The sequence below is a fragment of the Zeugodacus cucurbitae genome, chromosome 5, assembly GCF_028554725.1.
Source record: "Zeugodacus cucurbitae isolate PBARC_wt_2022May chromosome 5, idZeuCucr1.2, whole genome shotgun sequence".
In the NCBI taxonomy this organism is placed as follows: Eukaryota; Metazoa; Arthropoda; class Insecta; order Diptera; family Tephritidae; genus Zeugodacus; species Zeugodacus cucurbitae.
The window spans coordinates 6,088,554-6,113,588 of record NC_071670.1 but is presented as its reverse complement, the minus strand read 5'-3'; the positions used below and the strand labels follow the sequence as shown (position 1 = coordinate 6,113,588).

Here is a 25,035-nt window from a genome sequence, read left to right as displayed (position 1 = left end):
ATAAACATTTTACAATAATATAAAAAATTATAAATTCAATATGTAACTCACCGCATTGTACGTTGAACTGCATGGGACTTTCAATTCTTGTAAGCAGTTTTTCTGCTTCAAATCATAAATAAAAGTTGTTACTTTGTATCAAAATGTTCTACAAATAGTAAATTTTTCATTGTTAAATGTTAGTGCAGCGAAAACATGAAATTGCATTTTAGACTTTAAATTTTTGTAATCATTGCATGATTTATTATTATTATCAACATTTCTTTTCATACACTTATTGCATTTATTGCATTTAATATTTAGCTTTTTTATTTATATACACATACATGCACATTTATCTTGATATTTAATACATACACATGACACTATATATGATTTTATTTCATTTTTAATAATGCTCAATTATTTACTAATGCCAACTTATTTTACATTGCTATAAAAGTTTATCTTACATATTAATTATTTACTAAATTCAACTTGTATTAGTCACTTATAGAAAGAATTTTCCAATTTTTCACTTTTACGCTTTTCACACACGCTATTATATTTCACCAATTTGATATTTTTCTTATTTGAATACACTCAACCTTTTTCTAACCAGCAAACGTACTGTAAACGTTTGGACGTACATGCATACATATGTATGTGTGTAAATGAGTCGCTTCTATCGCATTAGTACATTAGAATGGGGGCTCAATGATTTTTTTCTCTTTTTTTCTTTTCTTTTAGTCTTCAATTAACAATAACTTATATAGGAAATGTTTATTAAGTTAAATTGTTATAGAATTTAATTGTGCAGCTTTAACAAAACTCTTTTAAAAGTCATTACACCAATTGAGAGGTAAGCGTCCCGGCGTATTGTTGCAAATTGCAATTTTTCACGCTTTAATAAGTGATTTTTTATAAGTTCAACATTATCGCATGCTGTATACGTTATAGCGCATTGACTTATACAAAAAGCACATTTGAAACTTTAAAATTCATAAACTTATAAGATTTCGCAAGAAATGTACACATTTTAACCGCCGCCTTGCACAATTTACTTCCTTCAAAATGGCCGCTTAAATAGGGATATGCAATATTGAGCGCCGATAAGTAATAATCGATAACAAAGCAAGAAAATAACTGTAAATTTCTTGAAATGCATATATGCATTTTAATGAGAACAATTTGTTGATAAATTAAATTTGACATTTCAACTTTTTGTTAATAAAAATTAAAAAATTAAAATTGTAATTGATTTTTTATTTTGCATTATGTGTTACACCATTTGTACGTGTGTTTATGTGTTTTTTTTTTTTTGTATTTTGTTGAATGAAGCATACATATATGTGTATGTATATACAAAGCCTTTGCAGAAGGCGTATGTTAGACATGATTTTGCGTGAATTTTTAGTTTTTGCTTTGTTATTTACAAATGTTATATGCAGACTTCGCAAAATGTCGCTAATAAATTAATATAAATTTAAAATTATATATTTACATACAATTTCTCATTATTTATATCTAGTAGCTACTCAAATTGTAGTTACTTCTATTTATGTATGATTTCTTAACTTTACATACATATATACTTGTTTAATTAAATAGCTCATTATGCCAACTAAATTTTTAATTAATATTGTTGCAGTTTATATTTAATTTCACTTTATTTATTTATTAGTGTTTTATTTAGCATAAGTTTAAATTGTTTGTAATTTTTTTATATTTAATTACAAATGTATACGCAAATATGTACAGACCCCGCGTTTACTTCGGTCTAATTACAAAATAAACGCCTAAAAGTATACAACATTAGTTTAACTCAAAAATAATGTTTTTTTTTTATAAAATATTAGCACGAAAATAAATATATTTATTTATTTATAAAATGTAGAAACATCAATTAAGTCATAAAACTTGTCTCACGTTTGTTGTTGTTTTTTTATTTACAAAACCAGCTTTTAAGTAGTGCTTGACATTTTATAGCGACTGCAAATGAAATAATAAAACTTAAAGTACAAAATAACAGAGCGTTTAAAAGGAAAACAAACAAAAACCCGTTACAAAAGCGCGATTTAACTTTATAAATTAAAAATATACAAATTAAGTTTAAAAGCTCAGCTGCAAATGAATTTTAAATAAATTAAACTAGTCACTTAACACGCCGTGAACAAACAATTCGTTTTATATGATGAATATGCCTGCTAACTGATAATCATACACCAGAAACAAAATTTAAAATAAAACTTAATAATAACTCAACCGTTTTTTTTTACTTTCAAACTAAAAACGCTATAATTAAAGGCTACAAGACGAAAAACCATTAAATGTTTAGTTTAGCATTTAAGCGTTTGTAATTTTAGCCATAAAATCACGCATACAATCGGCACACTTGTCGCTCTGCGCTTACATAAATTGTTTAGTAGACATTTCTATAAAAAAAAATTAATAATAATAATAGAAACAAACTATTTGTTGATAATATTTCATATAATTTTTCTGATTTTCTTAATTGTTTACGTTAGTTTGCTTTCTTTTTGCTTTTTTTTTGCAATTAAATATGAACGTATGTATGTGAGAAGTGAAGAAGAACGTCTCAACCGAATTTTCTTTTTTTCTTCGCATACAAATTATTATAATATAATTCAATATATATGTATTTATATTGTGTGCATGCAATGTGGCAATGAAATTCAACTAAACACAATCTCATCTAAACCATAATTTTAAACGCAACGCATCGACACCATTCAAGTAGTAGCGAAACAAGCGTTTATCACGTACAAAACCCAAATTCTCATATAAACGCAGAGCGGGCACATTACGCATTTCGGTTTCCAACACAACTTCATCAGCATTATCGGCAAGCATCGCCTGTAATGCAATTAACAGAAATTATTTCAATTAACAATAAATTAATGTGAATTGGTGTACCTCAATTGCTTTTTGCACCAACGTTGTGCCAATCTTCAGTTTCCTATATTCCTTACGCACCGCCAACATTGCTATGTAGCCACGCCTCACATTCCTGTGCATATCAAGTTTACATACTATGGCACCAATATACTCATTGCCATGCGCTGCCAGGAAACATAATTTCGGCCAATTGTATATGAAATAGCGATACGTGTAAATCGAGTAAGGCTCCGATAATTCGGCTTGTATTAAACGCATAATATCCTACACAACAAAAGAAAAATTTATTTAACATAAAATAACACTAAATTGTTATTATATATGCATATATACAACAACAAACCGCACACTCACATGCATTTGCAACTCCGATTCATATTCCTTATACTCAATATGCACATTACTCAAATCCAATTTGGTTGTGCCGACGGCCAGTGCAGGAGGCATTGTCTCGCCTGACTCGTTTAACGCCGCTTCCTTAGTGTTAGTTTGTTCAGTTTGCTGCGCATTGTCTGCATCCTGCTTGGCAGTGTTGTTTGTATTGTGTATTGCAGTGGGAGGGTTAGCAGTTATAGTACTTTGTTGTGCCACTGTTGTTGTGGACTGTAGTTTGTCGTGTGGGCAGGTGTCAGACATTGATACCGTTGCAGTTTTCGCAACTCCTCTCGCCGCTGCTGCGTTTAATATATTCGGTTCAGTATTGTTGGTTGTTTGTTTAGTTAGTTCTGTTTGTGAGTTGGTATTTTCACTGACTGCGCATTGTTGCTGTGTTTCTTTACAACGCAACGCTTCATCCTGTTCATTAACGAAATTATGGAAACCATTTTTCAATTGCGCCATATCGACTGCCTTTGTTTCCGTTGGACTTGTACAAGTTTGCGCTGCTGACGCGCCATTGCTGTTATGACTTGTCTGTGTTGTCACATTATTTTCATATTCTAAATTAGCTTCTTTGTTCTTTTGCTTGTTGTTTTTACTTTTTGATTTTTTCGAAGCACCAGAGGCTGTTGAATCTTGCAAAGATGCCAGTTGTTGTGGAGTTTTTACAATTGCCGACGCCGTGCTGTGCTTTGTAATATCGGTTACGGGTGTATGATGCCCATTTTGCGCATTATGACTGCTGCACTTGCCGATAGTACCGTTTATTTGTAGACCATCTCCTGTAATATGTAAATGTTGTTCTAAGATTTCTGAAAGCCCGTTCGCTGTGACTGATGCATCACTAACTTTCACAACTTGCTCAATGTCCTTCGCAACATCTGTCAAGTGTTCATTTGGTGGACTACCAGCAGGACCCTTGCCATTTGCTTTTTTACTCTTCTGCCTTTTCTTTGATTTTTGTGATGTTGCTAATTTTTGCTGTTCAACAATGGCACTCGCGGTATTATCCATTGCTTTTATTTGTGAACAAGCACGCAATTCTTGTACAAAACAAAATGTTAAGCTCTTAAAATTACAATATTCTTTGTCCTGGCCTTATTTGGTATTTGTTGTAGCCCTGTTGTTTAGCACTTCTTCGTGTCGTCAACCACACAGCACTTGTTTGACACTTCCTGCTTTGATTTTTTGTACTTTGTCTTGCCTAAAATTTGCTATAAATTCATATATAATTAAAATATTTCCTTTCGATTTGCTTTAAATTTAGATTTACCTCGAATTAATAAATTTGTCGTCTATATTTTATAATTGCTCATCAAAACTAACTTCATATCCTCCAATGGTTAATCTTCCTCTTTCAGTTCGGCCCAAGTACACTGAGTTACCGAAGTCACCCGTCTTTGACAATATCTTCTTCACCTTTTATTACTAATGTCTATCCCCTGCCTTGCCCTGCTTTCTGTCAATCACATCCAGCACCTTCCTAGATCTAACCGACCGCTCACAAATTTTACTCTCGCATTCCAATCAGGTTACAAATATATTCTTAACAAGCCCCTAAAACAATTATGTAAAATTTCTTGATAAAAATTACTATCAATTTGAGTTTTTCGTGAGTTCTTTGAAATTTTCACTTTCCTCGCGAGTTGAACGTGAAAGACAACTTCTACGTTGCCACATAACAAAACAATAATCCATTGAAATTCTGAAGTAAAATTCATAATTTTGAAATTATATTTATATAAAAGTGTTTATGAAACGATTAAACAAATGATTCATAAAAATTTATAATGTAAGTCACAGCTGGTACAAAATAGCAATAAGAAGCACAATAAGCAATGATAATAGACAATTCTAAACAAAATATGTAGCATAAGTACGGCAACACGGTTCAATATCAGCAGTTGTTCCTGGACAGCTACAAATCATTAAACAGAGATGTTAAGCGATATTAAGTTTGATATTAAAATTAAATTCAAAATTATTTATACGTCAAATTTATGAAAAATATACAAATATCATACTTTATAAATAAATGAATATATTTCCTTTAAAATAAAGGGTGATTTTTTAAGAGCTTGATAACTTTTTTAAAAAAAAAAACGCATAAAATTTGCAAAATCTCATCGGTTCTTTATTTGAAACGTTAGATTGGTTCATGACATTTACTTTTTGAAGATAATTTCATTTAAATGTTGACCGCGGCTGCGTCTTAGGTGGTCCATTCGGAAAGTCCAATTTTGGGCAACTTTTTCGAGCATTTCGGCCGGAATAGCCCGAATTTCTTCGGAAATGTTGTCTTCCAAAGCTGGAATAGTTGCTGGCTTATTTCTGTAGACTTTAGACTTGACGTAGCCCCACAAAAAATAGTCTAAAGGCGTTAAATCGCATGATCTTGGTGGCCAACTTACGGGTCCATTTCTTGAGATGAATTGTTCTCCGAAGTTTTCCCTCAAAATGGCCATAGAATCGCGAGCTGTGTGGCATGTAGCGCCATCTTGTTGAAACCACATGTCAACCAAGTTCAGTTCTTCCATTTTTGGCAACAAAAAGTTTGTTAGCATCGAACGATAGCGATCGCCATTCACCGTAACGTTGCGTCCAACAGCATCTTTGAAAAAATACGGTCCAATGATTCCACCAGCGTACAAACCACACCAAACAGTGCATTTTTCGGGATGCATGGGCAGTTCTTGAACGGCTTCTGGTTGCTCTTCACCCCAAATGCGGCAATTTTGCTTATTTACGTAGCCATTCAACCAGAAATGAGCCTCATCGCTGAACAAAATTTGTCGATAAACACATTTCGAACCGAACACTGATTTTGGTAATAAAATTCAATGATTTGCAAGCGTTGCTCGTTAGTAAGTCTATTCATGATGAAATGTCAAAGCATACTGAGCATCTTTCTCTTTGACACCATGTCTGAAATCCCACGTGATCTGTCAAATACTAATGCATGAAAATCCTAACCTCAAAAAAATCACCCGTTATTATGTTATTGTAAAACAAATACCAAAATTTGTGAAAACTAAAATATTTAATAAAGAACACCCTGTGCTACAAATGACAGCATTTGTTATCATTCGTCGAAGTCCATACAATTTTCTGTGAACGTCGATCAAAAAAACGCGCTAAATACTTTTATTTACATTTTCTATAATTGTTAATAAGTTCAATTAAATAATGCCGAAATCTAAGAAGTCACGAAAGAGCAAACGTAGCCAAGATGAGCAACAATCAGATAGCAGTGAAAATGAATCATGTAACTCTGTTACAGAAACACGACATCACAAGCAAAAAAGTTCAAAACATTCAAACAAGAAAAATCGATCTACTAAAGATTCAGATAGTGATGATTCAAGCAGCACCTCCTCTAGTTCTACATCAGCAAGCGAGTTATCAGATGCTGCAACGCGTAAAACCAGCAAGCAGCACGCTAAAAGACATGAAAAAAGTAGTAAACAACGTGTGCGTAATGATGAGGAGCAGGGGGAACGTAAGCAACGTCGACGCACGCATAGTCGTGAGCGTGAAGAAATAAGTAGCGGCGGTGAACCACATGTTTCCAAATGGGACAGTCCTGAACGGCGAAATCGGCAACTGAGCAGAAGTAGAAGCCGGCAGAGGCAGCGACAAAGTATGGAACGTGAAAGAAGTGAGCAACGCGATGCGTTACGGTCGCACGGAGAACGTAATGATCGTGGTAATCGTTCACGTAATGAGTATGGAGGAAGAGACCGCTTGCCGGATAGACGTGACTATAGAGATCGTTATGTGAATAGAAACAGAGAGGAACGATGGCGAGATGAACGTGGGCATCCAAATGAGCGATTTAACGAACGAAGAGGGTAGGTCAAGTACTTTTGTATATTAGTGCTATCATATATTAAATAACGTTTTTATTTAGGCGTAGTCGCAGTCCACGTACTGATAAATCGCAAAATAGATCTCAGGGCAATGAACGTTTTAAGCGTGAACCTAGAGAACACTCTAGACAGCGTAACTCACCAGTACGACGTGGTCGTACAAATCGCAGAAACTCACGTGAAGATGATAGTAAAAACTACGAATGGGGTGGTAAACGTGGTGATGATAAGCATGACGATACACAAACGAAAGAGGAACCCGTTGAAAAAGAGAAACCCAATTTTGGACTAAGTGGCGCGTTATTAGAAGATACGAATAAAGTCAATGGCGTTGTTGTAAAATATGCCGAACCGCCAGAAGCACGTAAACCTAAACGACGTTGGCGCTTATACCCCTTCAAAGGTGAAACTGCGCTGCCTACATTACATATACATAGACAAAGCTGCTTTTTGGTTGGACGTGATCGAAAAGTAGCCGATTTAGCTGTAGACCATCCGAGTTGTTCAAAACAACATGCGGCGCTACAATATCGACTCGTACCATTCGAACGCGACGATGGCTCACAGGGTAAACGTGTGAGACTATATCTTATCGATTTGGAATCGGCGAATGGCACATTTTTGAACAACAAGAAAATCGAGCCGCGGAAGTATTACGAATTAATTGAAAAGGATGTTGTAAAATTTGGTTTTAGTACACGAGAATATGTATTATTGCATGAGAACAGCAAAGAAGATCAAGAAGATGATGATGTAATTGTCAAACCAGAGCCGGAAGATGTGCCAGACGGACCAAATCCTTGATTGCATTCAATCGATATGACAATCTGTGCCAGTAGCGGCATAGGAGCACAGTTATCATTGCATTATGTTAATAAATAGGTTATTTAAAGACGATAGAAATAACTGAGTACAATTCTCATAATGTAAATCTTTGATTTGTCATATACAAATGTATATTACACATTTTTATTAAAATAAATTTTGAACAATTTATTTGATTCCAGCGAAGTCATGAACATTTCTTTTATTTAAATATTTATCAATTTATTTAACTTATATTTATTATATTCTTTATTTATTATTTATTTAATTTTTTATATTATATATTTATAACTTATTTGTATTATTTAAAATACTGTTATATTTTAATTTAAGTCATTTTTCGTAAAATACGTCAAAGCTCCTCATAAGCACACAGTTTTAAGAACAGTTAGCTGTTCTAATAATACATAAATACCGAAAATATGGCAACCTGTCGTAGTATTTCAACCAACTCCAACTGTCAACCAATTGGAATTATACGCGCTATGCTTTCGTGTTTGCTATTGTGTTTTGTGTGTGCTTAAAAATAATAATTGCGAATTATATACCGCGTAACACGTTATTGTGGTATAAAAACTAAAAACTTTTGGATATTAAACAAATAAAAAATAATTGAAAAGTGTGCTCAAAGGTTTACCGTAGCTGATTGCATTACTACAATTGGCCATTGTTTGAAAAATTATAGCGGTTCGGTTTTTTTTAAAGGATTTACAAGTACCGTTAAAAGTCCGTCAAGAAAATGCCGAAAAAGCCATCAAAAAATGGTTTTATGACCTTTACCTTTGATTGGAAGTCTAAGTATGGTAGAAACTTAAGCTTGGCCGAAGCTACAACAGAGTGCGGCCGTATATGGGCGGTAAGTTGATACTAATTCTGATTTGTTTTATGATTTTAAGCGGCATTTTGGAATTCACTGTTAAATGCTTAATATGAACCTACTGACTACTAATATCTCTATATGCTGCATATAGTCAATGACGGCGCAGGAGCGTGCACCCTATAATGAGCGCGCTAAGCAGGAAAAAATGGGCTTAAAAACTGGCGCGGCACCAAAACTTACCTGCAGGGGTAAGCCCATTGATGTTGTAGAAAAAGAGCGTCAGGATGTTGAGCAGCGTGAACGGCGCATGAAACGTACCATCGAGTTGACTGTTCGAAATAGCGTGAAGAATGACCGTAAGTAACTGTGTATTTATGTAATGCTATTTTATGCATTTATTAATATTTTCTTGTTGTTATTCGTATTATTTGTTAGAATTGGACACGCAAACATACCACTTTATAATGGTGAACTATTTCGTACGTTCACTCAGAGGTGGCATTTATGTGCCAGCCGAAATTTCTGTTGTTAAATACTCGTTGAAAGAAGGTTTATGTCGGCTGTATCATAGTTTCATAAATCCTGGTATGTACACACACAACTACAACTGCGTTTTTTATAAAAAAAAAATAATTTTATTTTCAATATGTAACTGTAGGTCCTGAATTGTACGGTTTACAGTATGAGGCACAACATCATTCGGACAACACACACAAGTTGCCATTACCGCCGCATGCTAAGGGTGAAACTGATTTAGGTTTGATTTATAATAATATACTGGATTTTATACGAGATCCTGAAACTGGCGAGTATCCGCCAGTTTATACTCATCGTGATTCCATACCAGTTGTGGCATCTGTTTTGGACTATCTCAAAGGCGATTACAAAGCAAGAAACATCGAATTCGAGACATATTCGATACAATATCTCTTTTACATACTCAAAGAAGCTACTTGTGAAATGGGTGAATTGGAAAAACCAACTTCTAGCTTCGTTACTGATGCATTTTGGGATAACGACTTTTTTGAATATCAAATTGATATAGCTTGTACAGTAAGTGGAAAACAATAACAAACATTTTATGTATAAAAAAATTATATTTTATGACCTTTTCTGCAAACATTGTAAATATTCTTCCAACAGTACCATGAGGAAATTGATAAAAGCAAATATTGCACACAATCAATAGTAACACGCTGGGCATTCACGTTTTCCGATTACATGTGTTGCGACATTGCTATCGATATGATACCCGGTCGTCATGTGCCCAAAACCACGAACTTGGCTGCCATTATAAATCCAGCGCCAAGCACCTATGCCGACACCGAATCGCAAATTTCCGTAAATAGTGAAAGTACATACGCCACTAAAGCCGTATGTGAGAATAAAATTTACTATGATGAGCCAAATGCTTATGCGCCAGCACGTTCATACAATAGTGGGCGTTCCACGTTGCCATTTGAAGTCAACGATTTTCCAAGTCTTGGGCCGGGTTCGTCGCGTAAGAAGCACGCATCCAATTATGCAATAGCACCAGCTAAAACTAGTCGCATGCATAGCGCACCACACCAGGCAATGGATAGCGACTCACCGGATTCGACTGTCGATATAAATCCGTGGTCAATGCGTTCGTTGCATGTGCCACGCAAACCGGACACCTCACACTTCGATATAAACTATACGCGCGATGAGACCACCGATTCGGAGGCATCGACACCGCTCGGTTATGGACGTGGTCGTATGCGTAATAACGTGTCTACGGCTAGCGTTGTGAGTGCAGGCTCAGGACGTGGCCGTCTATTTCAGCGTTTAAACAATTAGTGTTATAAAAAAATTCATAATAAAAAAAAAAATAAAAATATAATAAAAAAAAAATAAAAATATAATAAAAAAAAATAAAATAAAAATAAAAAAATAAAAATATAATAAAAAAGAAATTAAAGTTAGCTTACATATATATGTAATATATACAAAAGATAATGTATATAAAAATATAACTGTGAGCATATGTGCGAAAATATGTGCATATCGCCGACTTAAGCCATTGTAACAACTAAGCATATTTGAACTGTTCTTTAATTTCTTTGTTTTGCAAACGCCTTAAATTTTTTTTTTAAATCACTTGACTACAAAAATAGTTTAAGTAAATGCGTGATTGTCATAATTTTTTAATAAAAGGACTACTTGGTCCTTATGCATAAATAATGTGTGGAATTTGTTTTAATTATTTTATATATATATATATATATATATTTGGCTGGGTTAGTACATACATACATATATGTTTGGAGAATTTGGTTTGAATTTTTTTTTTTAATTTTATATTTTTGAGTTTTTTTTATTTTTTTTTTGTTTTTTAATTTTTTTTTTTTAGTTTTTTTATTTGTTTTTAGTTTTTTTAATTTTTTTTTTTAGTTTTTTTAATTTTTTTTTTAGTTTTTTTAAGTTTTTTTTTTAGTTTTTTTAAGTTTTTTTTTGGTTTGTTTTAATTTTTTTTTTTATTTTTTCTTTTAGTGTTTTGTTTGGAGTTCTTTTCGAGCGTTTATGAATGTTTCTGAGTTTTTTCTGATTTTTTAAATTGGAGTTTTTTTATTTTAATTTTTTGTTTTGTTTTTTATTTTAGTTTTGACTTTTGATTTGAGTTTTTTGTCTTTGAGTTTTACATATTCCTTTTTGAATTTTTTTTACTACTTACCTATACCGCGCGATTCTGTTGTCATACTGATGGGTAGTAGCGCTCGACAATTAACAAACAAAATTTATATGCATTTAGATTTTAATTTACTGTTTTTATTTTTATTATTTTTTTTCACTGCAGAAAAAAGTTAATTTTAAAATTTCGTTTAAATTTTATTTTAATGAAAGTACAAAAACATATATTTGTTTAAATTAACAAAGCTTCAACTGGTTTGCATGAAATCTTTACAACTATATTTTATTACAATAATAAAATAAATGAATGTGTTTACTTTTCTATTGTTTATTATTATTATTATTTTTTTTTTAAATTAACATAATAGTTAAAAAATACTTAATTCTTATTAAATATATACATTTATAACGCCTTTGAAATGATTTAAAACCCATTTAAATTGTTTCACTCAGTTGTAACAAAAATTTATCGAATTATCGGAATGCCACAGTGCGCGTTAATGCGAGGTAATTGATGCAAATATTTTATTTAACGTTTACTAATGCATTAAATTATCTATTACAATAATCTTTGGTATTAAAATTAAAGTTTTAAATTAGTATGAAAACCAGCTTTGTAGCAGGCTCAACTCGATTTAACATAAACTAACCTATAAATTAAAATAAAATCAAAAATACAAGAAATAAAAATTATTTATAAAAAAAAGAATATTTATATTAAAAACATAAAAAAATAAATATCTATATAAAAAAAAAATATTAAAAAAAGAATATTTGTAAAAAAATTGAAAAAAAATATTTGAGAAAATAAAAAAAATTAAAAAAAATATATTTATATAAAAAAATTATAAAAAAAAATATTTTATATAATTTTAATTATTTTAAATAAAAAAAAACTGTATATAAAAATAATTTAAAAATAATATTTACATAACAAAAAAAAAAACTAGAAAACAAATATGAATATTTATGTAAAAAAATAAATAGTTATATAAAATATATTACAAAAATAAAATTTTTATAAAAAAATATTTATAAAGCAAATAAAAAATGAGTATATACAAAAATTAAAAGAAAAATATTTTTAATTAATATTTATATAAAAGAATTAAAGAAATATTTTAATAAAAAATAAAAAAGGTAATATTTATATAAAAATAATTAATAATTAAATATTAATATAAAAAAATATTTAATTATAAAAATTAAATTTATAAAAAAATTTAAGAAAATAGTTATAAAAAAAATATTACAGAAAGAATATTTATATAAAAAAAATAGTTGTGTAAAATATAAGAAATATAGTTAAATAAAAAATTAAAAAAAAAAATATTTATAAAAAAATAAAAAAAATATATATATAATTATACTAAGTATAATTATAAAAAAAAAATTTATAGAAAAATGATATAAAATACAATAATAAATATTTATATAAAAAATTTCAAAAAAATATATAAAAAATAAAAAAAAATTAAGAAACATATTTATATAAAAAATATTTTTATAGAAAAATTTGTAGATATAAAAATAATAAACATTTATAAAAAAATAAAAAAAAATATTTATAAAAAAATAAAAAATAATAAAAATATAAAAAAATGAATTGCTTAAAAAATAACTATATAAAAAAAATATTTTTAAAAAATAAAAAAAATTATAAAAAAGAAAGAAAAATATATAAAAAAGAATTTTTATAAAAAAAATTTATATTAAAATAAATAATAAATATTTATATAAAGAATTAAAAAAAAAATATTTATAAAAAAATAAAAAATAATAAGAATATAAAAAAATGAATTTCTTAAAAAATAAATGTATAAAAAAATATTTTTAAAAAATAAAAAAAAAAATATTATATAAAAAAATAAAAAAATTAAAAAAAATTTTATATAAAAAAAAATAATAAATATTTATAAAAAAAAATATTTACATTTAAAATAATAAAAAAAAGAATATTGATATAAAAAATTTAAAAAATAATATTTATATAAAAAAAATTTAAAAAGATATTTATTGAAAAAAATAGTAAAAAAATGTATACAATAAAAAAAAATATATTTATAAAAAAATTAAAATTAAAAAAAAAATATAAAAAAATAAATGCTTAAAACAATAACTATATAAAAAAATATTTATAGAAAATAAAAAAAATATATTATATAAAAAATAAAAAAAAACTTATAAAAAATAAAGAAAAATATTTAATAAAAGAATTTTTATATAAAAATTAAAAAAAAAATTTTAAATTAAAATAATAAATATTTATATAAAAAAAAATTTACATTAAAAATAATAAAAGAAGAATATTGATATAAAAGATTATAAAAATAATATTTATAAAAAAAAAATTAAAAAGATATTTATTGAAAAAAATAGTAAAAAAATGTATATAATAAAAATTAAAAAAAAAATTTATAAAAAATTAAAAAATAATAAAAATATAAAAAAATGAATTTCTTAAAAAATAAATATATAAAAAAATATTAAAAAAAAATAAATATTATATAAAAAATAAAAAAAATATTATATAAAAAATAAAAAAAAAATATTATATAAAAAATAAAAAAAATAAAGAAAAATATTTAATAAAAGAATTTGTATATAAAAAAATTAAAAAAGAAATTTAAATTAAAAAAAAAAAATAATAAATATTTATATAAAAAAATATTTACATTTAAAATAATAAAAAAAAAGAATATTGATATAAAAAATTTAAAAAATAATATTTATAAAAAAAAATAATAAAAATATAAAAAAATGAATTTCTTAAAAAATAAATATATAAAAAATATTTTTAAAAAATAATAAAAAATATTATAAAAAAATTATAAAAAATAAAGAAAAATATTTAATAAAAGAATTTTTATAAAAAGAAATTAAAAAAAATTTTAAATTAAAAAAATAATAAATATTTGTATAAAAAAAATATTTACATTAAAAATAATAAAAAAAGAATATTGATATAAAAAATTAAAAAAAAAATATTTATAAAAAAAATAAAAAATAATAAAAATATAAAAAAATGAATTTCTTAAAAAATAAATATATAAAAAATATTTACATTAAAAAACAAAAAAAAATAATATTTATAAAAAAAATTAAAAAGATGTTTATTGAAAAAAATAGTAAAAAAATGTATATAATAAAAATTAAAAAAAAAATATTAATAAAAAAATAAAAAATAATAAAAATATAAAAAAATACTTTTAAAAAATGAACAAAAAAATTATAAAAAATAAATAAAAAGATTTAATAAAAGAATTTTTTAAAAAAAATAATATAAATAAAATAATATATAAAAAATTAAAAAAAAATATTCATTTGAAAAAAAAATAAAAAAAAATATTTATACAAAAAAGAATTTAAAAACATATTTATGTAAGAAAAAATAAATATTAAAAAAAATATTTTATAAACAATTTGTTAAAATAACATATAAACAAATTGCATAAACATATATCTTCCTTTACAATAGTAATTTGTGCTTACAAGTTATTAAATACATATGTACGTAAGTGTGCAGGAAACGTAAAAATAAATTAAATAAATACAAAAGTGGCTACTACGGAAATATGAAATTAAAATAAAATAAAAAAAAATAAATTGTAACAAAAATTTTGCTAAAATATAAAGAATTTTTACAAACATTTTCATTAGTAAATTACAACAAAAATAACAAAAAATAGTTTGTTATATTTACTTTAATTATAAAAAACACAATATAAATATAAAAGAGGCAACTACGGACATTTAAAATTAAAATGAAACAAAAATTTTGCAAAAAAATTGCAAGAAATAAAAATATTTATATAAAAAGGTGGCAACCACTGACATTTAAAATTAGAATGAAACAAAATGTTTACAAAAAATTGCAAGAAATAAAAAAAATAAAAATATTTATATAAAAAAATTAACAGAAAATGTTTTTTTATATTTACTTTAAAGTTTAAACACGCCTGCATACAAACAAGCCACGAAAAAGAGGAAACGCTTGCCTGAAATGCAATTAAATTCGTTGCGCAGCTTGATGTTAATAATAAATATGTAAATTTTGTAATATAAGATATTATACAGTGTGCCAAACGAGCTATACTTGTCTGTATGTATCAAGTACATATATAAAAGTATAAGCATATATAAAATTTCTCACAAATGTGTTTAAAATGAAATATTTTGATTTGCAAAATTTAATACTTTTCACTTGTCCAATATACCAATACAAATGTGTGTATGTATGTGTGCGTAAAAATTTCGTTTGCTTAAATTTACTAATTTTTTTTTGTATAATATATGTATGTTTGTTAAAAACTAAAAAAAAACTAAAATATCCAATTGCAATAAAATTGCTGCGCGTATCCGTTACATTAGGTTGCACTTAACTACTTTCAACCGTTAGTTAAATTGCAAATAGCAATTAAGTGTGAGAAATATATCGTAAATTGATATTGATATTGTACGTATGTATGTATGTATGTACAGCATATTATGTCTGCAGCTAGTGTGTAAATATGTATATACGTATGAAAATGTGTTATAGTACCGGCTTAAGCATAAATTTTTTGTGTTTACATAATACATACAGTTATTGGAAAGCTATGTATGTAACTCTATTAGTGTCACAGTTGAAAAGTCTGCAAAATTGTCTGTTTATGCGTTAAATCGCGCCCACACAGCCACCTATGTCGCGTTCGTGGTCTTAAGCGTCGGCGCTGCTACCTTAATTCCGCGTTTGCGCTCCTCCGTTGGCAGCGCTGTGCTGCGCTTCACTTGTTGTTGCTGCAATGTAGCAGCTGCTGCAGGCGTTGCATTTGTTACTGTGCGCTTTAGTGACACCGCATCCGTGGCAGCAGCGCGCAAGCTGGTGGCGCTTGTGTTATTGCTGCTGCCGCCATTGTTGGTGTTGGCCACAGTCAGTGATGGCGTTTTGACGGGCTTATAGCGTGACAACACTTCGGCCGATGTTTGCTTCAGCGTCAATGCCATTTGTCGGTGTACGCGCTCCATCAGTTCGGGTAGTTCATCTTTGGTTAGATTTGCTGTGCTAATTGGCGGCAAAGCGGTTATGATTATGTTGCCCGCATTCAAGATTTTCATCTTATCATTGAGAAAACTGCAATACGAACTAAAGACCACCGGCAGTATGGGTATTTGTTCGTCGATGGCCATGTGAAAGGCGCCCTTTTTGAAGGGGTGCAGTTCGCCGGTGTTGCGACGTGTACCCTCGGGAAATACCCATAATTTGATTTTATCAATCTTAACGCGACTATTGACAGCGTTCAGCGTGTTGCGTGCTTTCTCGCCGCGTACGCGATCGATGAACGTGAGACCGGCTAACCAGGCGGCCAAACCGAAGGGCCAAGCATAGAAGAGCTCACGTTTCGCTACCACTGTACACTTGTTCATGACATGCCAGATGGCGAACATGCCTGCGGTGGGCGGTAAGAATTAGCAGGTGTTGATTAAGAGATATTTAATTAAAAAAATTCAAATTTACCAAGCACATCCAATGAGCTCTGATGGTTCGCTACGATTATGCATGCTTGCTCCTTTTCGAGATGTTCGCGACCGCGCAGCTCCCAGCGTAGACCGATTAAAGTCGAGACGCGATGACAAAATGTGCTCGCCCAGCTGCAAAGAGGGAGGAAGAGGTGGTATATATTAGTAATAAATTTAAAAATAATGTAATTTTAAAGAAATCAAACCAGCTTTGCAGCAGGCTCAACTCGATTCAATATAAACTAACCTATAAATTAAAAAAAAGTCAGCGTGAAATAAAATATCATAGAAAATTAATAAAAATGTATCTGCATATTTAATAAAAAGAAAGAAATAATTCAAAAACACTCAAACAATAATTCGATGAATCAAAATAAATTAAAATTATTTTTAAAAAATATTTATATTTAAAAAAATGTTATCATAAAAAAAAATAAATATTTTTTTATTTTTTGTAATTCTTTTTATTATATTATCAATTTTTTTTATTTTTTTATAAATATTGTTTTTTTAATTTTTTTTTCATAAACATTTTTTTACAAAATACAAAAAACAAAAAATAAAAAAATATTTATGAAAAAAAATTAAAAAAACAATATTTATAAAAAAATAAAAAAATGGATAATAAAATAAAAAAAGTAAATTATTATAAAAAAATTGAAAAGAATATTTATATAAAAAAAATAAAAATATTTATAAAAATATAATAAAATTTTTATACAAAAAGATTTAAATAACAAAAAAATTAGAAAAATAATATTTTTTTTAAATAAAATAAAAAGTATTAATATATAAAAAAAAATATTTAGGAAAAAAAAATTTTATAAAAAATATTTAAGATGTGTATAAAAAAAATAAAAAAAAAAATATTTCTAAAAAAATTGAAAAAAAGTATATAAATAAATGAAAAAAATAAAATATTTATATAAAAAAAAAATATATATTTATATAGAAAAACAATATTTATTTAAAAAATTTTATATTTATAAAAAAAAATTATAAAAAATAGAAAAAATACTAAAATGTTTGTATTAATAAAGATTTATATAAAAAAATAGTAAAATAATATATTTTAAAAATGAAAAAAAAAATTAATATATATAAGAATTAAAAAAATATATTTTTATAAAAAAAAATAAAAAAAATTAATATGTGTATAAAAATAAAATAAAAATATTTATGAAAAAATTAAAAAAAAATTTAAAAAAAATATCTATATATATAATACAAATATAAATATTTATTAAAAACGGTTCATAAAAAAATATTTATAAAGAAAAGTATTAGAAAAATAATATTTATTTAAAAAACAAATTATAGAAAATAAAAAAATATTTATATAAAAAAAATGTTTAAAAAAAAATATATATATAAAAATATTTATAAAAAAAATTGAAAAAAAATATAGAAAAAAATTAAAGAAAAAGAATATTTATTAAAAAAGAAATAAAAAAAATTATTTATATATAAAATGAAAATTTTTATAAAAACATAAAAAAATATTAGAAAAAATAATATTTATTAAAAAAAAATATTTATAAAAACTTTATTAAAACAAAATAAATATTTATAAAAAAATTAAAAAAAAAAACAAAAAAATATTAAATTTTGAATATCATTACTTGAGTGAATTGCGTCTAAATCAGTAAAAATATATTATTTACGCTGAGGGTCAAAGTTCAATTGTGCTTTTATTGTAATATGAAAACATTATTTTAATCGTTTTTACTGTTATTTTAAAGTTAATTGGTTTAGTTGTTTCAGCGAACTCAATGTTTATAAACAACTGTGTAATTAAAATATTATTTCGAATGTTGAGGATGGTGAACTTTTGAACTTAGATATAAAACAACAATAAAATAAAAACCAAAAGGCTTTAATGGAGTTCGAGGCACCAAAAATTATGTATGTGTGTAGACTGTAACTCGAAACACTCTTTGGACCTAGAACTAATTAACGGAGAGTACAAGAGTTAGGTTAGGTTGATAAAGACTGACTATACATTGACAGTTGTATGTAGACAGCTATTCGAAACACTCTTTGGAACCAGAAAGTAAAATAACAATACGTAGTATAGGTTATGTGACATACAATTGGAGAAAAGTAAGTGTTTATAACCGTAGTTTTTCAAATTAGACTCATCCGTATTTGGGCGAAACCAATAGGAATGACGACGATTTGAAATTTTATAACGTTTAAATAATTTTTTTTTCTGCTGGCAATTGCTGATATGGTAGTGCTTTTATTTGCATACAATTCAATATTTCCAAATTAAATTGTCTTTGTTTTTGATTGAAATAATTGACAACATTCAGTTCAATTAGCGTTAATTAATGTTTAATAAGCAATGAAGCATAACAATTTATTTGAATAAATTTAAGAAGACCCGGCAGGAAATTAAACTCTTAATTTATCAATTAAGTTAAAGAATAAATTTAAAATTTCATATTGAAGGTTTACAAGATTTACAATGTAAATTTCAAAGAATTAATTTTAAATTTAATTATAATTTTAATTATTCTAGTTAAAAAAAATCATTAATTTATTAGATAACAATAACTTTTTCCTACTGGATATAATAAAATGTATAGTAAAATATAAATTTAATTAATTAAATTGAATTATTTAAATTTAATTATCTAAATTTAATTATTTTAATTCTATTTCTAGTTAAAAAAAATCATTAATTTATTAGTTAACAATAACTTTTTCCTACGGGGTATGCACTAAAATTCGAGTTATCACAAAAGGCCGCTACTAGTAAGTCAAATAGCTACTAATTTGTTATGTGATAAGATTTCAATTTGTTTTTAAGCAACGAATTTTGATATTTGTACAATTTGTGAAATGTTTCGCTTTATTTACATTGTGATAATTAAAAGTGATATTTGTGCGATGAACTGGAAACACACTGAGAGATAGACAAATGTGTTTAATATTATTGAGGAAACGTACACAATGGCAATATAATAAATAATTTAAATATATATAAAAAAATTTTTAAAAAACTTTTTGAGAAACTCGTATACACTTAAACGTATAAAGCGGTCTAACATCGGAATTTTGATAAAAAATTTCTTCAAAATAGCAGTTACATTATTTATGTACAGTAAAAAGGACAAAACTATTCACAAAAATTAAAAAAAAAAAAAACTTAAATTAATTACTTTCAACAGAATGAAAGAGAAGCTTTAAGTGTGAACAGTTTTGTCCCTTGACTTATTTTATTTTTAAGTTTTTCAATTTTAATATTTTGTGTGTCCTCTACGTAACTTTTTTAATTGCTTTTATCCTGTCAGGCATACATAATTTTTTTTAAATATTTGTAATGCTCATTATTAGCGATTTTCTCAATTTTTATATAAAACACACTTAGCATGCCTCAAGAGCTATATATTAAAGCACTTTCCTATAATAATGGACTGTTTGCAATTAGATTAGAATTTTATTATATGCATACATACATACATACCATACACATTATAATGCTATCGTAAAAAAGTACTTTACAATCCTAATAAATAATAAATCTTATCAACGTCAAATATACAACAACGAGCGTTATAACAATATAATTTAATAAATAATAAAACACATACATTTATACACAAGTGTGATCGATAACTTGTCTCGAGTGTGTGATTAGCAATGGCTAAGTAAGTAAAAACTAAAAGCTTAAGCATGCAAGTGCAACCTTGTTGGGTAAATTATAGACAATAATAATAAATATAACAAAACACAATAACAACAAACCGCCCACGACGCACAACAACTGATAGGTTGGACGCAGACAGACGTTGGTTAAAACAATCTAATGACTTTGACATTGAGTTTTGGTCAAAAGCGTTGCATATAAGGCATTGAACAATAAGGACTAATAGTCAAGGGCGAGCCCAAATAGTTTGCCGCCTGCTTTTCCACTCATATAAATGTAGAAAAGGTGTAATTTTAAATGTTTGCTCCGGCACTGGCTCTGTTATGCCAGAAAATTTTAGTAAATCAATTATATTTTTCCATGACAAGCGGCAAATCTTTATATTTTATGAGCAAACCTTACTTATTTAACAGCATAAATAAATACTGCAGCTGGTCTGAGTGCAAAAATCGCTATTTTATAGAGTTTTTCAATGTAAAGGCAAAAAATGTCAAATTGTAGAGCAATTAGCCAAGCAGTTCATTATAATTATCGATTTTCTTCTATGACATAAACTTATACTCCTTTTAGACTAAAATTTTGAAAAATTAGAAAATATTTAAAATCAAATTTAAATTTTAAATACAAAAATTTTAACAATACTTACAGCAAATTTCGCACATCGAACGGTCGTAACAGGAATGCTGGTATCAGTATAACTGAATTGAATGACACAATGCCGTAGTAGATGAAAAATTTAAAGTAATAACGAAACATATGGCTGTTCTCGTAGAAGAACGGGAAGGGCAGCATCAAGAGCAGGCACAAAACAAATAACTCCACGTAAGAGGCCATGTCAAAAGAATGGCGTATTGGAATATGTGTAGCGATAGGAATTAGCGTTTAAGTTGCAGCAGCTGGTCGTTGATTGCCTAGTGTAAGCTGTGGCGATTACGTATCACATTAGCGTTAACGTAAAAAAATAATTTTAATTTTATTTTTTAATTTTTTTTTTTATTTTTTATTTATTTTATTTTTTTTTCTGCTGTGTAAGCGTTTTTTCAGCTTTGTGCGTTACTATTTCAATTTATTTAATTTATATTTTTCACTTGTGCTTTTACATTTTATGCTTTACTAATGCAATTTCGTTGTGTTTTAAGTAAATTGTGCATAACATACATGTAAACAAACACGTAAATACATAAGTACGTTTAAGCACAAAATTGTAAACTTTTAATACTGTTTCTTTTTTGCTTTTGCACAATTTTATGCGGTTTTTGTGTGATTCGTTTTTATTAAATTTATTATTTAAAATTTTTTGCACGTTTTTTTTGCGTTTTTAAATTTAATGTTAAATTATTAAATTAAATTTTAAATTATTAAACTTTTTGTAATTCACTTTATTTAATACGATTAATTGTGGGTTTTTCGACACTCAATTTTACTATACGTCATACAATTGCGGTTGCACTACACATTCCCAAATCTCACTTGGTAATACTTTATGGACACTTAATACATTATATCGATTTTTATGCAAAATTTGTTGTTGTTGCATATGCAGTAATTTCGTAAGGTCATTTTGTAGTTGTTGTTGTTGTCAAGGATTTCTGTATATAAATTACACAAAAAATTTAACTTCTGCACTAATTTAGAAGCTTAAATTGTGTAAATGTCCTGACAGTAAGTGGTTCAATCAGAGAATGGCAAGTCGAAATGTGAGCTTTTGTTTCATATGTATTTAAATCGCCAGAATTGTTCTTATTTCATACTCTATTATTTATTACTTTAACGTATGTCATTAAAGCCGTAACGATATGTTTCAACGCTTATGAAGTACTGAACGTTTTATAATGTGAATTATTTATAATATAATAAAAATGTCTATACAAATGTACACTTGCACTTAAATACTTTCATTGCAATTGTTTACATTAGCCCCACTTTAAGTGTCAAACGTTTTTATGTTTTTAACTAAATTATAAATTATGTTTTTAATTAAATTGAAAAATAAAATTAAAAAATAATTTTTGTTAAAATCAAAATATTTTATAATTTTTAACACCAAGTTAGTTAAGTTGTTCAAACAAATCAGCTGTTGTAGCCGTACTTTACACGTAAAACGCACTTTATACGTACGTAAATGCTGCTTCTTACGTTTAGAAGCTGTGTATTATATTACCGGTTATATTTCTGGTGCATAAATAATTTATGACAACATTTTGTAGGGATTAGCTGGCGGAAAATATTAATTTTAAAATTAACTATTAATAAACATGACACAATATGCGCTTACGTACAAAGGCGCTATTACGAAAATAATACTATGTAGATATAATCACTTTTATAATTTATCGATAGTTATCTATCTATTACGTGATTTTTTACAAAAAATGCTGCAATTTTCCTTTTACTTGCTATAGTCCACATAACACAACTGTTATTGTTTATATACACACACTATTTTATCTATCTATTACGTGATTTTTTACAAAAAATGCTGCAATTTTTCTTTTACTTGCTATAGTTCACACAACACAACTGTTATTGTTTATATACACATACTGACACAGAATACATATATAAAGTACTATACTAACACAACAACTATTCAACAGCGAAAATTATTCAATTGCTAGTAAATAATAATATTGAAGCAACAATATTGTTACGCCCAAAAGTAATGCATATACGATGAAATTATGTAGACAATTTTAAGTAATATACAATATATGTATGTATGTAATATTGTATTGTTGTTGCATTGAAAAAGAAAACAAACTCACACCACTAGAAAGCAATTATCGACAATCAAGGAACTCAAGCAAAAAGGAAACGACCGGCAAGTAAACGAGACGTTTGGAAGGGATGCTCAATACGTGGCGGGATTTAAGGTAAAGGGGGCAAAGCTGAAGCAAAGCAGTATAGTGGCACAACAATAAATGCCGCTAAATGGGAGGGTGCAGCATTGTACATATGTGCATACATACGCTATTACATGTAATGCATGAAAACACAATCAAAATTAAATTAGGTGCACTATCCACAATGGTATTTTTCAATTGCACGTATCAACATATTAATGCCATACAGATGTAACACATAGTGAGAAAATTGATATACACTTTATACGTTGTGACAATTGTTTTGTGTTTATTTAGTTGGTATTTTATAAAAGCCGGCGTTTTTCATTGCATTTACCACAGTTTTTTCAAACACACACTCATACACGTACACAAAAACGGGGATCGATTTTTCGCACCGTGCAATTTTATTATTATACACGTTGTATCATTTTATCGTTTATTTCTATTAACGTTAAGCTAAAATATTACACATTTGTTGACGTTCCCGTACAAAAAGTACACAATTAAATTATGTTATTTATATCAAGCTGTTGAGAAAATTCCAATAATGCACACACACAAACAGCACTTTAGTAATACAGCTGCTAAATTACTACCGTCGCTTCCGACTGTTTGCGTTCGACTGATTGGCGCACAAATGCGTTCCACATTTCGTGTTGCCATTTGATTGTCTATTGTGTTGCCTGTTGCATTATTTATTTATTTATTTTAACTTCTATATTTAATGCTATTGTTTTAAGTGATAAAATACTTAAATATGTCTCAGTTTTACGTCATTGTGCTAACTGTAATCAGTTAACTTAATTCTGCAACAAATTCAAATATTAAAATCTTTAAATTGTGCATAAATGCAACCCTGTGCATGCAGAAGTTATTTCCTGCTTGCTGCTATTGCGTTGGAAACGGATATCGTTATTAAGGTTAAGTGAAATCAAATAAAATGTACGAAAATACGCGTCAAATTTATGTAGAAATAGCGTAAAATGCATTATTTTTTATTAAAATTAACTATTACGTTTTCATTTTCTAATGTTTGTTATAAAATACATCATTACGTTGCGTTTATTTACATACTGATAATCGATAACAAGAAATAATCGAATTTTTGCTGTACCACAACATCACTGACATTTGCATTTTGTACTTCAGTTGTTAGTAGTGTTTAAAGCGTCGAAAGTTGCGTTTTCCGGGAAATAATATAATTAAACGTTTCGTTTATAGGAAATAATATTAACACAAGTGCGTAAAAGTAATAAAAAAGTGTGCATGTGTACTAATTCTATGCGAGTATAGCTAATTTGTAGCATAAAAAAGTGCGTACTCATGAAAATTCATGTCAGAACCTGCAATTTTTACAGTTGCTTTTTGTTAGTGCGTAGGTTAACAGGTGTGTGCAAATCAAGCGTGTGTTACTCATGAAAATTCATGTCAGAACCTGCAATTTTTACAGTTGCTTTTTGTTAGTGCAGCGCAGCGCAGTTAACAGGTGTGTGCAAATCAAGCGTGTGTTAAAGTTTTGCAAAATAACCAATTAATTTAAATGAAACACGTTTTTAATATTTTTCTTATGTATTTTATTAAATAAATTTTTGC

At 27.4% G+C, this 25,035-nt stretch overlaps 4 protein-coding genes across 9 annotated transcripts in view; 2 read left to right on the top strand and 2 right to left on the bottom strand.

The window, feature by feature from the left end:
* LOC105218559 (N-alpha-acetyltransferase 30A) overlaps window positions 1-4,963 on the bottom strand; it is a 130,543-nt gene extending 125,580 nt beyond the window's left edge. Inside the window, exons 1-4 of the mRNA XM_054232347.1 lie at window positions 4,550-4,963; window positions 3,253-4,490; window positions 2,917-3,162; window positions 52-2,856 (exon numbers count right to left, since the gene is read on the bottom strand). Of these exons, the coding sequence (XP_054088322.1) occupies window positions 2,692-2,856; window positions 2,917-3,162; window positions 3,253-4,290 (1,449 nt within the window). The 5' untranslated portion in view covers window positions 4,291-4,490; window positions 4,550-4,963 and the 3' untranslated portion in view covers window positions 52-2,691. The remainder of the gene's footprint in view (window positions 1-51; window positions 2,857-2,916; window positions 3,163-3,252; window positions 4,491-4,549) is intronic.
* A 1,360-nt stretch (window positions 4,964-6,323) lies between these two features.
* LOC105218560 (smad nuclear interacting protein 1) lies at window positions 6,324-8,156 on the top strand. The gene is made up of 2 exons (XM_011194240.3): window positions 6,324-7,127; window positions 7,187-8,156. The coding sequence occupies exons 1-2, from the start codon at window positions 6,463-6,465 to the stop codon at window positions 7,947-7,949; spliced, it is 1,428 nt and encodes a 475-aa protein (XP_011192542.1). The 5' UTR covers window positions 6,324-6,462; the 3' UTR covers window positions 7,950-8,156.
* A 244-nt stretch (window positions 8,157-8,400) lies between these two features.
* LOC105218561 (protein maelstrom 1) lies at window positions 8,401-10,995 on the top strand. Its single transcript, XM_011194241.3, has 5 exons — window positions 8,401-8,826; window positions 8,942-9,146; window positions 9,226-9,375; window positions 9,449-9,843; window positions 9,934-10,995. Exons 1-5 carry the CDS (start codon window positions 8,710-8,712, stop codon window positions 10,609-10,611), a joined length of 1,545 nt encoding a protein of 514 aa, XP_011192543.2. The 5' UTR covers window positions 8,401-8,709; the 3' UTR covers window positions 10,612-10,995.
* A 4,248-nt stretch (window positions 10,996-15,243) lies between these two features.
* LOC114803521 (1-acyl-sn-glycerol-3-phosphate acyltransferase alpha) lies at window positions 15,244-24,076 on the bottom strand. Of its 6 annotated transcripts, none has more exons than XM_054231598.1 (4): window positions 23,777-24,076; window positions 21,243-22,185; window positions 16,940-17,073; window positions 15,244-16,871 (listed from the first exon to the last, which is right to left on the bottom strand). In XM_054231598.1, exons 2-4 carry the CDS (start codon window positions 21,428-21,430, stop codon window positions 16,123-16,125), a joined length of 1,071 nt encoding a protein of 356 aa, XP_054087573.1. In that variant the 5' UTR covers window positions 21,431-22,185; window positions 23,777-24,076; the 3' UTR covers window positions 15,244-16,122. The 6 variants fall into 6 exon arrangements, with proteins under 6 accessions (XP_054087573.1, XP_054087577.1, XP_054087578.1 ...); XM_054231602.1 differs by having other exon boundaries at window positions 23,811-24,076; XM_054231603.1 differs by having other exon boundaries at window positions 23,838-24,076.
* Window positions 24,077-25,035: the final 959 nt, after the last annotated feature.